Source organism: Bos javanicus, chromosome X, assembly GCF_032452875.1.
Source record: "Bos javanicus breed banteng chromosome X, ARS-OSU_banteng_1.0, whole genome shotgun sequence".
NCBI classification, from domain to species: Eukaryota; Metazoa; Chordata; class Mammalia; order Artiodactyla; family Bovidae; genus Bos; species Bos javanicus.
The window spans coordinates 129,860,472-129,881,307 of record NC_083897.1 but is presented as its reverse complement, the minus strand read 5'-3'; the positions used below and the strand labels follow the sequence as shown (position 1 = coordinate 129,881,307).

The window sequence follows — 20,836 nt, the reverse complement described above, 5'->3', positions numbered from 1 at the left end:
ACATGGGATTCCTGAGTATGAAGTTATAAAAAATAGTGACACAGAGTAGGACACTAAGGATATAATTTTAATGCCCTGGTCCCAGCAAGAATCAACTAAGTAGTAGGTCAGGAAGTGGACACTAGATAGGAAAGAAAAAATACATTCAGGAAAGAGCAAAAGAAAAGAAGCAATGGATGGTATTTTTAGAAGAAGATGAAATTTCTTGAAATGATGGCAAAATCCAGCGTGAGTTACTAATTGGGAAGAATAACATCAGAAATAGTAATTGATCATCATAAATACTCCTTCCAGAATATTTTAAAACCTTTAGAAAATACAGATAAACTTGAAGAGGAAAAAGAGATGTTAGGAATCAACACATAAAACAATTAGAGGTTATGTGGTAAAAAAAAAACCCCAATACTACTTTTAAAAAGGAAGATTTAAGTATTTTGAAATCTAGGTACAATTTTTTCTAAGAGACTGTTTACCTACAAGAACCAATTTGCAGACCAGAAGTCAAAATGTTAAAGTCCTTAGAATAAAAGCTATTGTGTGTCATAAATTAATTAGTACATTTTTAAAATATTAAAATACTAATATGAACTGGTAAACGTATCAAACCTAGTTTTAATATTCTAAACTTCTATTTGCCTAAAACCCAAGAAAAATTTGTCATACTTCTTTCAAAACATGGCAACTCCCATTATCACTAGTCATATGAGTCCTAGTCTTGTAGGAAAAAATCCACTAAAACAAAGTCTAAATTTAAAGACAGTAATAGGAACAGATTCAGAATTTAAGTAACTGGCTGAGAAATCATATGAGATCAATTGAGATTTTTCGTCTGTTCATACTACACGAACACTACAAACTGCAGTAGCACTTACCTTTCAGTGTGGCCTTCTTCAGTACTTTCATGGCGTAAAGCTGTCTAGCATCAGAGCCTGAGATTTTTTTGACTAAGAAAACCTGTATTTAAATAAGAGAAAGTAAGTTTTACAAAGTATCACAAACTATGCTATTGCTAAAATAAGACTCCTATTGTAATACAGCTTATTAGAAAGATTCTGGTACATTAACTATTTTCCTCAAACTCTATCAATTATAAACACAATGAATTGTAAGCAGTGCTTATAACTTTAGGTGTCAATATAAGTGAACACATTTCTTATTGTTATTTGCCAATTCCCTGAAGATCAAATAACATGTAAGACAAGGAAAAATCTTTAAAACATGTAGCAATCAGTCTAACGTGTTTAAAGTATAACACAGGTGGTAACTACTCTGCTTTTAACAGAACAAAAATTCTGATTCCATAAAAATTGTTATACAGGAGTTCCCGTTAACCATAATTTTCTGCTGATTCAATTCTGTTGAATAGTCTTTTCTATATAAAAACTGCCGCAATTTCTCATTTACTGGGCAGAGCAATTTATTTTTATTTTTAAATTGAAGTATACTTGATTTACAATGTGTTAGTTTCTGGTGTACAGCAAAGTGATTCCATTTATATATTCATTCTTTTTCATTTTGGTTTACAACAGGATATTGGATATAGTTCCCCATGCTATATAGTAGGACTTTGTTGTTTATCTATTTTATATATAGTAGTTTCTATCTGCTAATCCCAAACTTCTATTCTATCCCTCCCTTATCCTCTTTCCTCTTTGGTAACCATAACTTTGTTTTCTATGCCTGTGAGTCTGTTTCTGTTTTGTAAATAAGGTCATTTGTATCATATTTTAGATTCCACATGTACGTGACATCATAGGATATTTGCCTTTCTCTTTCTGACTTACTTCACTTAGTATGATAATCTTTAAGTCCATCCATGTTGCTGCAAATGGCATTCGTTTTATTCTTCTGTATGGCCAAGTAATATTACATTGTGTATACACACCACATCTTCTTTATCCGTTCATCTACTGATGGACATTTAGGTTGCTTCCATGTCTTGGCTATGTAAATAATGCTGCTATGAACACTGGGGTACATGTATCTTTACGAATCAGTTTTCTCTGGATGTATGTCCAGGAGTGAGATTGCTGGATCATATGGCAACTCTATTTTTAGTTTTTTAGGGAACATCCATAGTGGCTGTACCAATTTACACTGCCACCAACAGTGTAGGAGGGTTACCTTTTTTCCACACCCTGTCCAGCATTTACAATTTGCAGACTTTTTATTGATGGCCATTCTGACTGGTGTGAGGTGATATCTCACTGCAGTTTTGCCTTGGGCAGAACAATTTAAAACACTTATACTGAAGAAGCCTACTCATAAATACTTAATGTAAGCTAAGTCAGAACCCTGCTTCCCCATCTTTTAAAAATAAAATATACACATATAACCTAAATATTAAGAATACAATTCCCAGGTATGTAACTGAGCTTCTTGATTTTCCAAATATTTCCAAAATTCAGTGTGAGATTTATGCAAAATGAATAAAGCCTGCTCTAAATAACTCACAGTCATACTGCTGCTGCTGCTGCTGCTAAGTCGCTTCAGTCATGTCCAACTCTGTGCGACCCCACAGATGGCAGCCCACTAAGCTCTTCTGTCCCTGGGATTCTCCAGGCAAGAACACTGGAGTGGGTTGCTATTTCCTTCTCCAATGCATGAAAGTGAAAAGTGAAAGTGAAGTCGCTCAGTCGTGTCCGACTCTTAGCAACCCCATGGACTGCAGCCTACCAGGCTCCTTCGTCCATGGGATTCTCCAGGCAAGAGTAATGGAGTGGGGTGCCACTGCCTTCTCCACACGGTCATACTATAACATGGCTAATACAAAACTATCAATATATCCCCTCTACTCATTTTGACCATGAGTTTCATGATCTTTTCCATCAAACTTTTAAACAGACTTTTAACAGACTTCTTTTTTCTCCTACCCATTCTTTTAACAGACTTCTTTTTTCTCCTAAACAGACTTGCTAAAGTCTGTTTAAACAGACTTTTAACAGACTTCTTTTTTCTCCTACCCATTCTTTTAACAGACTTCTTTTTTCTCCTACCCATTCTTTCCTAGCAGTGCTATTGAGCTGCCACAGATGCTAAGAAGAGACACAACTATAATCAAGGAATAATTCTAGGGTCAGCTCTCAATTATCTGCATCAGCACAGTAGACTATTAGCACAAAATCAAAAACTGATTCATTCAACTGATTCTGGTGCAAGGCAGAGTTCCTCACTTTGAGAAATTTTTCCAAAGACAATGGGCAATGACCTCACTGAAAAGTGCCACAGTGTACACAGAAACCCTGATGCAGGGTATGCTTCTCTGCCTAAATCTTTCCCCTTGTCCCCCTTCACTGGTGAAACTTTCTTTCAGCCAGCTAGCAGTGAGCCAACTTGGGGAGAAAAAGTGTATTCTCAGTCAGGGTGGTTCCTAAGAAGGAATGATGTTCAAATATTAAAGGCAGTCAGAGATTATGAGTATTTCTGATCTGAAATAAATTCTAATTAGGTAGGGATAGTGAGGATTTATATGATATTTATATTTATTCTTAAGAGTCCCTAATCAAGTTTCTTTGGGCCATTCTACAAGAAATATTGTCTTCATGGGTTGCAAGCTTTCTTCACCCTTCTTTGAAAGCACCCTCTTGATACCTTTCAGCACATCTTAGTTTTTGCAAATGACTTTCACAAGGATTTGTAATGCATCATTCATGATAATTTTGGGAAGCAGGCCTACTAAGCAATGTCTATTTTATAGCTGCCCAAGCTAGGGCTTTGAGAGATGAAACAGTTCACTTAGTCACAGTGGTGACATCAGGATAAGAATTGGGCCAGCTACCCAGTTTCAGCAAAAAAGTTGGCTTAAAGTTCAACATTCAGAAAACGAAGATCATGGCATCTGGTCCCATCACTTCATGGGAAATAGATGGGGAAACAGTGGAAACAGTGTCAGACTTTATTTTTCTGGGCTCCAAAATCACTGCAGATGGTGACTGCAGCCATGAAATTAAAAGACGCTTACTCCTTGGAAGGAAAGTTATGACCAACCTAGATAGCATATTCAAAAGCAGAGACATTACTTTGCCAACAAAGGTCCATTTAGTCAAGGCTATGGTTTTTCCAGTGGTCATGTATGGATGTGAGAGTTGGACTGTGAAGAAAGCTGAGCACCGAAGAATTGATGCTTTTGAGCTGTGGTGTTGGAGAAGACTCTTGAGAGTCCCTTGGACTGCAAGGAGACCCAACCAGTCCATTCAAAAGGACTGGTTGTTCTTCGGAAGGACTGATGCTAAAGCTGAAACTCCAATACTTTGGCCACCTCATGCGAAGAGCTGACTCATTGGAAAAGACTCTGAAACTGGGAGGGATTGGGGGCAGGAGGAGAAGGGGACGACAGAGGATGAGATGACTGGATGGCACCACCGACTTGATGGACATGAGTTTGAGTGAACTCTGGGAGTTGGTGATGGACAGGGAGGCCTGGCGTGCTGCGATTCATGGGGTCGCAAAGAGTCAGACACGACTGAGCGACTGAACTGAACTCAGTTCTGTGCTTCTGCTCAGGGCCCTCTTATTCCGCTGCCTCTGGCAGGTCACCAGTCAAGCATAGCAGTAGCAGCAGCAGTCCAAAATGCCATTGGATCTTCTCCCACCAGTATTTCTGACCTTTCTAACTCCCCCATGAAGCTATTCTAGGCTGTGACAGGTCATCCCTGTTTCCTTGGCTTAGATTGGCTTTTGAGGATGAGTAAGAAAGGAGACGCCCTATATTTAATGTTTGCTATTTTTAGTAAGGTATTTAAGTTACTCTTAAAGAAATAAAGGGAGAAGCATGCTAACTCCTGGAAACTTCAATATTATGTTCCCTGAAAATATAATATACTGAAATAAGTCCATCTATTTTGGTTTATCTGTAATAAATTACATGATAATACAATCTCATAGCAGATATTATGAGCTTGAGCTTACATGATTTAATTCTCACTACTACTTTATGAGGGTAGGACATTATTTACTCATTAATTCTTTCCAGAACTATATGCTAGGTACCGTGCTACAGGATCAACACTGAGACATGGTACAAGGCGTGCATGGCCCCTGAACTCATAGAACATATAGTCTAGTGTGGGAGATAGCCAATTAATGAATAACTACTCAAACAAAAGACTGCAATTGTGGTGAGTGCTGTGAAGATGAGGTATGTAATGTTCTGCAAGGGTAAAAGAGACAAATATGATCTAGCCAGGATGGCTGGGAAGACTTCTTTGAGCTCATAAACATGACAGGAGCTAACCAGAGGAGGAAGAGGTGGGGTGGGACACAGTGTTTCAGGCAGAGGGAACAGCACGTGCAAAAGGCTTTTGCTTACAGGCTGAAAAGGAGGCCCATGTGGCCAGAACACAGGTAGCGAAAAGTATATAAAGCGATGTTGATGAGGTAGTTAGGGGGCAGACTCAGGGGCTCCTCTATCATCTTAAAGAATTCGTCTTTCTCCTGAAAGCAAAGGGAGGCTACCAAAGGGTTAAGGGGATAGAGTACAAGACTAGCTCCTCTTGGCTGCCCTGTAAATAATGGCTTGAGGCAAGAATAAATTTGGGAAGCCCAAGGTAGGAGCCTTCTTCATTAGGTCAGGGAGAAATGGTGGTGGCATAGACTGAAGAAGTGGCAGGGAAAAAGAGAAAACAGGCATGATTTGAGAAATCTTTACTAGATCAACAAAACTTGTGGACAAATCATATTGGTAGAGGTGAGGGGAGAGGGAAGGGTGGGGACTAGAAGGATATGTTAAGAATGGATGCCATTCATAGTGATGGAGAAAAATAAAACAGGAAAGGTTTGGGGGTTAGGGGAAAATCATGAGTTTGGTCTATACACATTGAATTTAAATTGACTTTAAGGTATGCAAAAAGAAAAAAAAAAAAACAAGTAGCTATACATAGAGTTCAGAGCTTGGAGGCACAATCTAGACTGAAGGTGCAAATCTCTTAGGTCAGCTGTACAAGGGTTTTATTAAGATAGTGGACATAGAGAAAGTAATTAGGAGCAGGTAGAGAGTGAGGAGAAGGGAGCCTAGAATGGAACATTGAGAACTTTAATACCTGATGACTGCCTAGAAGAGGGAAATGGTGCTCTAAGAGGTTCAGTAACTTGCTCAAGCACAAATAGCAAGTATGTAGGAAAAAAAGAAAGAGAATCTACCTCTGGCTGACCTAGAGCACAAACTTGCAACGATTATCTTCTTTTGGCTACTTAATCTGTATTTGGATTAAAAATATCATTCTGGGTTTGGAAGAAGTTAACAGCTGTAACAGATTACCTATGTTAGCCAAGAATTGCTAAATAGTCCCATTAAAATACACAAGAGAGAAAAACTGGTGTTGTTTTGAAACTTGCAAAACATGTTATCTTCAAATGCTTCCTCAGCGAGGTGGCAAAGAAGTATTGCATGGTTAAAGTTGAATGCACTCTCAGAAAGTTCCTCTTGCTGAGAAATGTACTAGATAAACAGGTCAAGTAGTAGTGATTATAAAGCTATATTTCCCAAAATGGAGTACAGGAAGTGCTCCTGAGGTATGCAACAGGGGGAAAAATGATAAAGATGTTGCAATTTCAGCTAGTAGATTTGGGAAATATTTTTAGATATTAAAACAGACACAGATATCACTGATTAGAATGCAACCTTTGCATTCATTTTAAAGACAAGCTAGAAGTCCCCCAATTTCATATCTGTAGTGCTAACCCCCAACCCTATTTCCTTGGATGTACCTATTCACTTTCTGCTGGAATTAGGGATATTCCAGAGGAAAGACTGATACGCAGTGTTAGAATGTAACGCAGGATCACCTTCCAATTCTACACGAAGCCTCAAAAAGAGACCAGTGTATCACAGGAACATTTTGTGGTTTTTTAATCATTTGAGAAGTGCAATTAGAGAGGTTGCTGACAAAGGTCGGTTTAGTCAAAGCTATGGTTTTTCCAGTAGTCATGGATGGATGTGAGAATTAGACTATAAAGAAAGCTGAGTGCTGAAGAATTGATGATTTTGAACTGTGGTGTTGGAGAAGACTCTGGAGAGTCCCTTGGACTGCAAGCTCAAACCAGTCAATCCTAAAGGAAATCAGTCCTGAATATTCACTGGAATGACTGATGCTGAAGCTGAAGCTTCAATACTTCGGCCACCTGATGTGAAGAACTGACTCATCTGAAAAGAGCCTGATGCTGGGAAAGATTGAAGGCAGAAGCAAGAGGGGACGACAGAGGATGAGATGGTTGGATGGCAACACCGACTCAGTGGACATGAGTTTGAGTAAACTCCGGAAGTTGGTGATGGACAGGGAAGCCTGGTGTGCTGCAGTCCATGGGGTCGCAGAGTCAGACACAACTAAGCGACTGAACTGAACTGAATGCTGTGAAGATAAAATGAACAGAACGCCGTGAAGATAAAATGAACTGAATACTGCCAGTTTACAAAACTTTCTAATGTACTTTTGAATGGTTTTATTCACTTTCTCACACTTATTGACAGTGAGAATTATAAAAACACAGAAAATACCACTTTGTAGGGAGATCAGTAGTATTTCAATAAAATATTTCCATTCCCCATTTGTATGAAATACACATTAATTTCAAAAAACAACTTTTTAAAAAGTACATATTCATGACTTACCTTTCCAAATGATCCCTGCCCTAATACTTTTAAAAGTTCAAATTGGGAAGGATCTGCCTTTTCATGTCCTTCCTTTACATGATGTGTGATTGCAATTTCTTTGATACTGCCTTCTTCCTGTTGATGCAAATATAAGGGGATAAAACAGAGTTAGAGCTACTTCCTCTGGCTATAAATCAAACAATATAAATTTAGTGTATTCATATTAGAAATCCTCAAGTTAACATACATAAACTGCCTTTACTGACCCATCAAGTAAAAAGAGAACACATGCCAAGCAAATATACTTTAAGTTAAATGTCAGAGACAGAATAATACCAGCCAACCACACAGGCCAGTTAAACCTCTACATAACATTAGCACTGAATATTTTCAAGTCTTCATGCTTCCTAATGGAAATAATCAGAATAATTAGTTTCATTGGCTGAGGGCATAGGGTGTAAAGAAATCTGAAAACAGATCAGACTAATCTGCTATGCTCTGATATGTGGCTGTATCAGGTAGAATCAATACTATACACAAAAAAACCTGATTATTGGGGAGAGGGGTTGAAACATATTCCAAAGTAAATGTGGAAATTTCTACCCTCAGCAAGGCCATCTGAATTAGCATGCTGAAATTTATTGTGTTTGAAATATCTAAGTTACTTCCTGTTTCTAGGACAACCTGAGATCTGAGAGGGGAGAAAGGGATATCTCTAAAACACAACATCAAAAAATATTTAACATTTGGATGGAGGATTAGACAGAAAAAAAAGTGTCTTTCCAGCATGATGGAACAGTAGATGGAACTCTTCATCTTAGAGTTAAGAAAAGGATAGTTAAAGATGGTGGTGGTTTTACTATATTTGAGAGAAGGTGTCAGAAGAGAAAGGCTGAAAGTACATATAAGTATACATATAATTTCAATTATTTATTTACCCTGAGATCAGAAGATTAAATACACCTTATTTAATCAAGACACATAAAAATCAGCCCAAAACTACAATAAAACAAAACCCAACAAAACGAGAAACATAAGCTTGTCACAGACTATTATCATACGCTGTATATTTTAGCACTTTTTTCCTTGGGTTAAGTGGGATGTAATTTATTAGGCTGCAACATTTTTTCGTCTTATATTTCATAGCAAATACCCACTACAATTATCTGTCACAAATAAAAATGCAACACAGGCAGGGAAGGATTACTGATTATAACCGTTCTGCATTGTCACAGGCATTCAGAATCAAGCCTCATTCCACAGTGTGAGCTACAATCAGGCCATGGATCTCACAATAAACAGCAGTTACTATTCAAGAAAGATTTCATTTTTGATGACTACCCTTCCTTTCCTTTGAATAACCGCACTAAGCACCTACTATGTATTAAGCACAGTACTGGGAATACCTTTCATTCTATTTCTAGTAACGCTGTCTAGATATAATCCATCATTACCTTTCCTGTAGGAAACTGAAACTAGCTTGGTCACTCATCATGCCCCTTTTTGCCACTGCCACTCCAATTCATCCTCCTGACAAATTCATTTTCTGAAAGTAGATGCTCCAGTTACATGACCAACTGCTCAAAAACTTCTCCAAGTTTTCCCAAATTAAATGCGCTGCTTCACCTTGGCACTGGAGGTCCTCTGCAACATGGTCTCAACTGCTTTTTCTGGCATTATTTCCCAACATTCCCTTATAAAGTCTTTTGTCAAGCTGGGTTATTTCCTGTTTCCTAAATTTTTTGTCTTTAAAATCTAAGTAATACTTACACATGGGTAACAAATCAAATAGTGGCAGAATAGTTTAAGATGAAAAGCAAGTCTCTTCTCACTGCCATACCTAAGCTTTAAAAAAAAAATCTAATTCTTTCTGCACTAACTTTGATAATTTTTTAGTTTATTAACTTTATGACAATGCCTACTGATTTAAAAATAAGATGAAGGACTTACTTATATGCCCCTGCCATCCATCATCTTCTTCCCTACTATCTGATAATTATTTTCACAAAACCCTCTCGTTTTTTTGATAAGTTTTAGACAGGATCCTAACTCTTCACTTTGTAGGAGGGTAATAGTGCCCATACATTCTTTTCCTCAAATTACCCCCCACCTGCTGATAGCTTCTTTGTATTAATATTTAAGGCTGTATTAATATTTAATTTAATATTAAGAAAATTAACATCCTCTCTTGTAACCACTACCAAATTCTTCTTGCTCTCCCCAAAGCCTGATTCTAAAAGCTGAATGCCTATACAAGCAGCAGCATTTTCATGACAGTACATTATTCAAACGAAGGCTAGGAGGTTTATTAAATTTCCTTTCATACGGTCCCTAACAGTGACTTCTGGGACAATTCAAGGGGACTTGAAATCTTAGCTTTTAATCATACTTTCTATTCTTCTGAGAGCCTTTCTTACCTTCCCTCAGGAAGGGTCGTTCTCTAGACCTTGCTGCATAGGTATTATCTCGGGATGTATCGTCAGTGCTTTCCTGGTTGAATTTACTATTTTCAGTTTCCCACGTTTCTCTCTTTCTTAGATCACTCCCTTCTAACTTCCTAAGAAAAGTGATGTGGAAGAAAACTTTCTGGATCTCGCACATCTGAAAATGTCTTTATTTTGTCTTCACATTTGTATAGTTTGGCTTCCTACCAAATTTTAGAATAAAAACAACCTTGCCCAAGAATGTTGGCGCCATTTGTCCACTGCCTTCTAGCAGTCAGCGCTGCTGCTGATGCTAGTCTGATACACACTTTTTAGTACGTGACCTGCTTTTTCTTTCTGGAAGTTTTAAGAATTTTCTCTGTTTTTGTACTTCTGAAATTCCACACTAAGTGAGATAAAAATGGTCTCCTCTCCTTCAGAATGCTAGATGCTTGGTAAACCTTTATAATCTAAAGACTTGAATTTTTTAACTCTGGTGGAATTCTAACATTTCTTTGATAAATTCCTTCCAACTACTCTTCAGGGTTTCTCTTTTTACAACAACTCTATCAATTGGACATTGTATGTCTGGAATTTAATTCTCATCTTTTTTTCTCCTGGTTTCTGTCTCTTTTCTGAGAGACATCCTTGACTTTATTTTCCCACCTTCATACCAAAGTTTCTATTATGGTAAATCTTGTTTTAAAATAAATCTTCAAATCCTTCTTTTCTCAGCTTCTTTTTTTAAACAGCACTTTCCTCCACTCCCCTACCACATCCTCTCCAAAATGGATGCAATCATTTTGAGGATATTAGACTTTTAAAAATTTTTTTCTAAATTGAGAGTGCAGAGAATATAAAAATCGTCCTTGGGGGTAGAGAGAAAAGATCAATGTCTATGGCTCAAGTTCCAAAACCTTGCCACTGTTCTATTCCCAACACATTTTTCTTTTCCTTCCCAGTTGAAATTTTTACTAATCATATCAGTAAACCATTTTCTATCTACTTTTACGTATAAGTGAAGTCACAGTAGCATAATAGGCATGATATCCTTGGTTGGTATCTTGATTCCCAAATTGTGCTTTATGTTAGAGTCTTTCCAAGTTATTGGACCATGAATATTTCAGAAATGAACTTGAGGTTCAATTAGGACGTTATACTAATGCTTGGGCAATCTTGGATAACAGATAGGAAAGCAACAGCGTGCTCTTCCAGCTCATATTTGGAATCCAATGAGATAGATGCAGGGAAGAATATCAAATTTCTGAAGATATAGATAACCAAGGACAGACTGACATTCACATGTGACAAACCTATCTTTATGTCACTAAATCAACTGTTACTGAAATCAATCTGTCATAGGAAAACATAGAATTACAGCTTGATAGTGTGTAAAATTGTGTTTTTGCCTTTAAGTATACAGTGAAGCAACTATAATTTTATGGGAAAAGAATTTTGTCAATGAGGTAGAGGAGAACTATACATTATAACCATTATAATTTTTCTGTGAGGCTCACATTTTTACATTTTCTAGCACAACTGCACTTTAACTGATATATGGATATCTGCCCATTCATTGGAGAAGGCAATGGCACCCCACTCCAGTACTCTTGCCTGGAAAATCCCATGGGCAGAGGAGCCTGGTAGGCTGCAGTCCATGGGATAGCAAGAGTTGGACACGACTAAACGATTTCACTTTCATGCATTGGAGAAGCAAATGGCAACCCACTCCAGTGTTCTTGCCTGGAGAATCCCAGGGACTGGGGAGCCTGGTGGGCTGCCGCCTATGGGGTCACACAGAGTCGGACATGACTGAAGCGACTTAGCAGCAGCAGTAGCTGCCCATTCATTATCACAAAAACTTAGCTTGCGTATTTAAAAAAAGTTGTAACAAATTTCATATTTTTATTTTTACAAAGTCCACATTTATTTGATAAAGGTGTACTTGTAGGTAAAATTGTGAGGCTGGCAGCTGGTCTACATCACAATCCTGTATCCTTCATCTACATTCCCCGCACTTTCAGACACTTGGCACTCCAGCCTAGGTGTTCAATACTCTCAACTTATGAATGGGAATTAATTCATTCATCCATTTAAACATTTATTTATTGAACACCTAATACATGCCAGGCACTCTTCTAATTGTCTGAGACATATGATAAATGAAACAGAACAAAATCTTTGCTGTTCTGGGAGAGACCTAATAATAATAAGTAGTAGTAGTATTACTACTAGTAATAGTAGTTATAGTAAGTTCATCTTAGAACATGATACATACTGTGGAAAAAAGATATTAAGTTGGATAAGAGGGATCAGAAGTGCATGGATGGAAAGAAGGCCTTGCAATCTGAAATAAAAACACCAGGGCAGGCTTTACTGAAAAGACGCTATTTCCTGAAGGAGTTGAGGGAGTCAACCATCTGGGGGAAGAGCATTCCAGGCAAATGGACAAACCAGTGTGAAGGCCAGTGTGGCGCACACAGGGAAACTAGTGTTCGGATCAGAGAGTGAGAAGGAGAGGAAGAAAAGGAAAGGTTCAAGAGGGGACTAAAACTCAGGCAGCTCTTGTACTTTTCCTTCGTGACTGCCTGGTCCTGATGGAAGTGTTTCTGATCTATGACATATTCTCTTAGGGTCCTTCCTTTTTGTTAGAAGGCAATTCAGATTATGGGCCCGGCAATGGCAACCCACTCCAGCACTCTTGCCTAGAAAATCCCATAGACGGAGGAGCCTGGTGGGCTGCAGTCCATGGGGTCGCTAGGAGTCAGACACGACTAAGTGACTTCACTTTCACTTTCCACTTTCATGCATTGGAGAAGGAAATGGCAACCCACTCCAGTGTTCTTGTCTGAAGAATCCCAGGGACGAGGGAGGCTGGTGGGCTGCCATCTATGGGGTCGCACAGAGTCGGACATGACTGAAGTGATTTAGCAGCAGCAGCATGGTGCTAGGTATTAGCAATACTAAGATACTGAAAAGTAACTGCTCTTCAGGAATTTACCCAGGGTTTCAAAAACGTACTACTGGGTAAACACTTGTTGAGATATGACCCTGATAGATAAAACAAAGTCCGTTCAGTTAAAAAAAATTTGTAATTTTTGGAATTTGTAAAGAGTATCATTTTAGACATTACAGAAAAATGGCAGAAGAAAATTCATGGACAGATGGATCTTTTGGTGCTCCTTCCATCACAGAGAAAGGTCACTTCATTTGTTTCCCAGGACCAAGAAAAGGTCCATAGGTTTTGTCTTAAATGGTCTTTGAGGTCTTTCCCTTAATAGGGAAAAATTAACTCAATGTTTCCTTTCAAGTTGAAAGGGAAAAAATAGAATTTTGTTCTTAAAATGTTTTTTTAAAAGGATTAAAGAAAAGGAACTGAAATTGATGCTGCCTACCTGAGTTATAGAAAACATAATATTTTATCATCCAAACATCAAAAAACCAAACTGGGTGACATTAACTGATTTTAAAGAGTGATTCAACATTTGGCATTATGCCCTGCCTTGTATACATGATTTCCTTTTTCCTCCCCTCCCTTGAATCAGGAAGTGTGTTCTTAAGGCATTTGTATTTTTAAAATTGTTTTTAATATCAGAAAACATTGTTGAAGCTGGAAATAAAACATTTAAATATTCCTTAGTAAAAGTCAATACATAAGTATTTTCTACTCATGGATATGTAATCATTTTGTGGCCTATCATAAAAAAAAAAACTCTGACAAATGAAATTATAAGATTATATATAATCCAAAATTAAACACTGCTTTCTATATAGATACTTATAGTTCCATAATACACATTTTTTTAATTTTAAAAAGATATGCTAATTTTTTGGCTGTGACACATAATTAGGCTGCTTATTCAAGTTGTGGTGAGAAACTACATTTTAATTTATTCTAGATTACAATTTGACCAAATCCAATTTACTTGATTTGCTAATGAATAATAAATATGCTCAACATTTCTCATTTAATCAAATTCTTTAAGAGAGTATTCCAACCAGTTTCTTGAATCTATGCTTGAAAAAAGAGCATTGCTAGTTTCCCAGACTAATATTCTCAATAACTGCTGCAAAGAGCACTAAGTTTTCTCCCAGTCGGGAATCCTGATCAACAAATTTAATTCTCTTTAAAAAGCAGGAGGACAGCACAATTCTCATGGGAAAATATCAAGTTGATTTTGGCATGCTTTTAGATTAAATACAATGCAAATTATCATTCACAAACACATTTTAACAAAGTTATGCTTTAAAAACTGTGCCTACTCTAAGATAAAATTACCTGCTTAAAATATAATTGATTAAAAACTTCAAATTTTTGAAAGAACTAATTTCAACAAAACTCTGCTTTTAAGTTCTTGACTTTAAAATAAGACATTCTCCTACAATGTTGCTTTCATTATTATTACATGGTAATCTTGTAAATATTAGTACGTTTCCAATTTTGTTCAGGCCTAGTTTAATACTGAGAGTTACAGTCATCTGTTTTATAATACAAAATTATACACACTAACAAGATAAAAATTACTTTAGCACTAAAAAGCCAATGTAAAATAACTGTAGAAAATACACAGAGTTGAAATGTATAATATAAATAGCTGGTTTACTTTAAGCAAACAGAAATAGCATCCTTTAAATGTTCCTTAGGAACTGGTTTTGAATTCTGAAAAGCTACTTAAAAGAACATATAAAGTAAAATAATTGTTTAATTAGTGTAATTATACTTAGCTCCAACCGAAACATTTTAGTCTTTAAAGAAGTTGAACAAAGCTTACCTGTATAGAGCGAACACGAAAAGACAGAAATTTAAACATGGCTACGAAACCATGGTGGTGATAAAAGAATTTCTGACGGTAAAACTTAAGTTAGAAAGGGAAGGCCAAGCCCCTGCAAAGTTTTTCCCTACCAGCTGTTCCGGCAATTAGAAAATTTCCTGTCAGGCGGGTCCCGAAATGCTAGAGAAAGAGGCCTGACAATTTTCCTGTGGTAAAAGAAAGGAGAACCGTAATGGCGAGGGCACTAATGTAGCTGATAGGTAGGGAGGCCAGAACAGGAAACCAAAACAGATTTGCTGATAGCAAAATCCTGTTGAAATGTTCATACGCCTGGTTCCCAGAAATCTGGATGACTTTCACAACCAGTAAAATGAACATTCTTTTATTTCAGAATCCTGAGATAGGTTGGTATTTCTTAAGGTATTTCTTAACTATATGACACTTTAAAAGCAACGGAAACTAGTCAGCACTGCTAAAATAATAAGTCATCCATTCACATGTGAAATTTTACCCTGTGTAATGTTTATACACACACTCCAAAAGACAGTTTCAAGACTACTTTAAGGTCACATGTAGACATGTAATGGGTGTTCCCTGTCAATGAGGAAGAGTTTCCGAACTATGGGAAGAAAATGACCACATGCAAGAAACTTTTTGATTGTGATGTAAGGACAGATTCTTCCTATCTTAAATGAAAGTAAATTACATTTAAATTCTTATTGGTTTCCTAACATCAATTATCAACCAGGTTAAAGACTTCAAGGCCCACAGTTAAAATTCACATTCCTAGCTGATAAAATCTAAATTAAAAAAAAAAAAAGTCCACTCCCTGGGTTATTAGTGAGCAAAAGGAACATTTACTGAAGTAAATCTGGAAAAGAAAGAAGGTTGAAACTACTGTACAACCCCCTACTCCATTTCATCCTCAAATAGCTTCCAGAAGTTCTTCTAAGGTATTTTTGCTTTGAGAAATATTTTTTAAAGTATGCCAGTATTCAGACATGATCACTGAGACAGTGTCATTTAAACAAAACCAAACGACAGAAGCATCAAGATCTGTGGGGAAATACTCTATTTAACGTACACAATCTATGTGGAACCAATAAAAACCTCAAATGTTAATCTACATAACCTGTACCGATTTCATAAAAATCACCGAATTTTCAAGAACTGAAGAGCATTTAGAAATCAGCAGGTTTGCTCCAAGCATGAAGGAACTACGGTGAAGGGAGGCACATATTTGATGACAGAGCTACCTACCATGAGAGCTCAGTGCTGCTGTCCTGTATTGAGCAAACATTAGAGGGCCTATTAGGTGTTTGGAGAAGGCAATGGCACCCCACTCCAGTACTCTTGCCTGGAAAATCCCACGGACGGAGGAGCCTGGTAGGCTGCAGTCCATGGGGTCGCTAGGAGTCGGACACGACTGAGCGACTTCACTTTCACTTTTGACTTTCATGCATTGGAGAAGGAAATGGCAACCCACTCCAGTGTTCTTGCCTGGAGAATCCCAGGGACAGGGGAGCCTGGTGGGCTGCCATCTATGGGGTTGCACAGAGTCAGACATGACTGAAGCGACTTAGCAGTAGCAGTATTAGGTGTTACAGATACCATGTGAAAGGCCACGGCTCTTTCTGCTAGATCAAATTTTTATGGCCATGTTCTATAAATGACCTAATACAGTTGAAGAATTAAAAAAAAATTACTCCATTAGAAAAATTATTCTATGTAACCAAACATATTAGAATCACCTGGGACTCAAAACAAATAGCCAAGATAAAATTTTCAACTGTGCCTGGGAAACTGCATGTCTCTTGATTAAAAATGCATATCTTAGTTTTTCAGCAAGGAAAGCACTTAAAAAGTTTTCCATCAAAAAAAAAAAAAAAAGTTTTCCATCAGAACATAAACCCTCCCATCTCCCAAAATCAATTACTTAAGGCTCCTTACAATACTGCAAAAGGGCAGCAAGGCCAGGACAATCACCCAACACTGAACCAGTCTCTCAACATGAGGTGCTTCTTAAGACTGTCAAGAAGAGGCAAACGTCATGGTTATTCTACAACCAACTAAGGTGCACAAAACAAAACAGGAGTGTCCCCATACAGAGCAGTCACCAACTTTACTCTTGTAACATTTAAGAACAGGAGCAACCAAATAACCTTTTTTGAATTTAAAGGGTTGGTCTAAATTGGCTTTAATGACTAGTGATACTCAGGTTAACAATTCACATTTTACTGTGAGTTATGCTTTTTAATATTACCCCTAAAATATAAAGCAATATTTCAGACACCAAAATCTGAACTAAGTCTTCCTCAGTTGAAATGATACCTTAATTAAAACAGCATGGTACTGCTGTATAAAAGATAAGCATAGCGACAGAAAAGAATGGGACGCTTTACCTCTGAGGGAGATGTGGTGGTATTTGGCTACCTGTTTAGAAAATGCAAGCATAAAGGAAAACATTGATACAAATTTGGTTATAAAATTTAAAAACTCCTTTACATCAAAAGGCACCATAAACAAAGTTAGAAGAGTAGCTCAATATATATCATTGAACAATTGCTTTACTTGGGTGTTAGTTATCTCCTAACCAGAACAAAAGCTCTTAAAGTCCTTCAGGACATTGTTTATGGCATTTATCAGTGTTTAAGCATATCCCATTGTCCCTACCAGATTAATCTTTGGAACAGGCACCATACTTGCTTGTATCCTTATAGCAAACACCACATAGGAGAAACTCAAATAACGGCTGCCCAATTAAGTATCATATACTGAAGTCTGAAATGGACACTACTTGTGTGGTTGTACCCATGAAACTAGATACTATTGTTAATATTCTCCTGCCTCTAACTTTTAACTATCTTTAAATTTATCTTTTAAAACTTTCAGCTAGTTTTTCATTTTTGTGTCTTATTGGTTTTATCATTCACCTTATTAAAGTAACTTTCATTATAAAAAATTATGCATGTCCAGGATAGAAAGCTTAAATAATAAAGATAAACAAAAAGGAGAAAAACAAAAGAGGGGAAAAAATTCACTATGTCAATGCTTTCTAGTTTTTTTCTTTTTTTTTTAATTTTTTTTCTCTTTTTTTAAAAATTTTATTTTATTTTTAAACTTTACAAATTGTATTAGTTTTGCCAAATATCAAAGTGAATCCGCCACAGGTATACATGCACACACTTGAACCATACTACAGAATATTATCATTTTTTTTTCTGTAGAGGGTCAGAAAATACAGCTTTGCAAGTCATACTGGTGTCAACACCGCCACTGCAGCAGGAAGAAGAATGGGTGACGTTGTGTTCCAATAAAACTTCATTAACAAAAATAGGGGGCAGGTCTCAGGTATAGTTTGCTGACTCTTGTTTTCTATTATTAAATCAGCCTCAATGTGTCACTAATGACTGCAGAGGATTCTACTATATAAATTCCCTGGGGTGGTGGGTATTTGATCTATATCACTGGAATGTCTCCATGTTTTGTGTACATTCACAGTTTATCAGAAATAATTTCTATAAATGGCACTGTATTTCTAGAGGTAGTGCATTCGAAGTTGCTTCAGTCATGTCTGAATCTTTGCAACCCTATGGAATGTAGCCCACCAGGCTCCTCTGTCCATGGGATTCTCCAGGCAAGAATACTAGAGTGGGTTGCCATTTCCTCCTCCAGGGGATCTTCCCGACCCAGGGATAGAACCTGGGGATCCCATGTTGTGGGCAGATTCTTTATCGATTGAGCCACCAGGGATGGAACCTTCTAAAGGAGTATACAGCATTTTAAAGTTTCTTGATCCTAACTTATTTGGCAAGTTGTCCTCCAGGAAGAATGTAAATAATAATGAGAGAACCATACCAAGACCTCAGGCAAGGGTAAACTACAGCCAAGCAGGGGCAGTCAAGGGCTAAATCTGGTCATGCCCATCACTATTTACCTAACAGCTCCTGCTGGTTTTGCCCTACATAATGGCTACCACTGACATGAGTGGTTGCCACAAAGCCCACGTGCCACAAAGCCTAAAATACTCACTACCCAGCCCTTTATAGACACAGTTTGCTGACTCATGGTCTTGAGTCTTCCAACAGAATGAGCAGCAAATGCAAAAGCCCTGAGATTAGGAAATCAGCTTAATGAACTCAAAACACAAAGGAAAGACCTTGGTGGCTAGAATGTGTGAACACCAAGGAAAGAGAAGGAAATAGGGAGGTAGGTTTGGGCCACATCAAGCAGGGTTTTACAGACTATTAAGAAGTTTGGATTTGATTTCCAGTGTAATGGGAAGCTAAACTGCCTCATTTTAGGCAGCAGCATCAATACTGATTCCCCAAATCTGTAAGCCCTTTTTGGCTTTTTCCTTTCTAATCTAATTTCCTTCCTCTTCATATTTAATCCATCAATAAATTCTACATATTTTATCTCTGAAATATACCTCAAATCTGTCTGTTTCTATTTCCTCTGACACTGTCAGTACAAGCCATTATCATCTAGTGCCATCTAACTGATTTTCCTTTTTCCAAATTTCTCCTATATAATCCTTTTTATTCACAGCAGCCAGAATAATTTTAAAACAGAAATCAGGCTGGGTCATACCCCTATCTAACATGCTTCAATGGCTTCGAATTCCAGACTAAAACTCAAATTTCTCATAGTCTATGGAGCATAAAGCAAACATTAATAAATGCTACCTTGATCCTAACTTGGGAATACACTCAGAAAATCATTCAAATACAGTTATCAATATTTGGGTTTAGACATATTTTAATCATGATAATATGAGACAACTTCCTCTTTACTAAAAGAAGAATGAATACTGAATTTTGTAAAGTGTCTTTTTATTATCTATTAATATAATAAACTTAGTTTTTCTCCTTTGACTCACTGATTTGATAACTTAGATCAACAGATGTCCTAATATGCTTGCATTTCTGGGAAAATTCCATTGCTTTACTATAAATCTGTATTTGATTTGTAAATTTTTAGAAGGACTTTTGCATCTGTATTCATAAATTAAATTGGCACAATTTCCTTTTCTGTGTTCTTTCATTTTCAGGGCTCTGCTAACTTTATAAAACAGTCTAGAAGGTGATACAAATTTTTCATATGTTTTAGGACAATGGCAGTACATATTAGGAGAAGGCAATGGCACCCCACTCCAGTACTCTTGCCTGGAAAATCCCATGGATGGAGGAGCCTGGTAGGCTGCAGTCCATGGGGTCGCTAAGAGTCGGACATGACTGAGCGACTTCACTTTCACTTTTGACTTTCATGCATTGGAGAAGGAAATGGCAACCCACTCCCATGTTCTTGCCTGGAGAATCCCAGGGACGGGGAGCCTGGTGGGCTGCCGTCTCTGGGGTCGCACAGAGTCGGACACGACTGAAGCGACTTAGCAGCAGGAGCAACACATATTCTTTAATAACTTAAAGTTCTCCCTTCCTATGGGTAAAGTCATAGTTTTTCCATATTTTCCTAGATGAAATCATTCAGGTTTTCTTAAAAAACACATATTTCAGCAAGACTTTCATATTGGCATAGAGATAGACTTCATATGAAAGTGAAAAAAGTGTCAGTCACTCATTCGTATCCAACTCTTTGTGACTCCCTGCACTGTAGCTCACCAGGCTCCTCTGTCCATGGGATTTCCCTGGCAAGAATACTGGAGTGGATTGCCATTCTCTTCTCCAGGGCATCTTCCTGACCCAGGGATTGAACCCGGGTCTCCTGCACTGCAGGCAGATTCTTTACTGAGTCACCAGGGAAGCCCATACTTAGTACACTATTATGTTTTTTTTTAATCAAATTTAAGGAAAACTTCAAGCTTACATAATAGAATAGTATAACAAACCCTGATGAATCCAGCACTCAACTATAACGATTATCAACTCATGGCCAATTCTGCTTGAAATACTCACTTCCCCCCACTCTCATAACTAATTATTTTGAAGTAAATCCCAGACATTATAATATTTCATCTGTAAATATTTCAGTTGTTATAATGTTTTAATCTCCTTCCTATCTGTGGTTATATCCTATTTTGCTTTCCTAATGTT

The 20,836-nt window shown here is 37.3% G+C and overlaps 1 protein-coding gene across 6 annotated transcripts in view; it reads right to left on the bottom strand.

Annotated features, from left to right (window-relative positions):
• RPS6KA3 (ribosomal protein S6 kinase A3) overlaps positions 1 to 20,836 on the bottom strand; it is a 159,404-nt gene that overhangs the window by 51,397 nt on the left and 87,171 nt on the right. For 5 of the 6 annotated variants that reach the window (XM_061407959.1, XM_061407958.1, XM_061407961.1 and 2 more), the window contains 2 exons: positions 7,607 to 7,723; positions 873 to 954 (listed from right to left, as the gene is read on the bottom strand). In XM_061407959.1, the coding sequence (XP_061263943.1) occupies positions 873 to 954; positions 7,607 to 7,723 (199 nt within the window). Of the gene's footprint in view, positions 1 to 872; positions 955 to 7,606; positions 7,724 to 14,783; positions 16,079 to 20,836 lie in introns of those variants that run through there. The other variant, XM_061407963.1, reaches the window with a different exon arrangement.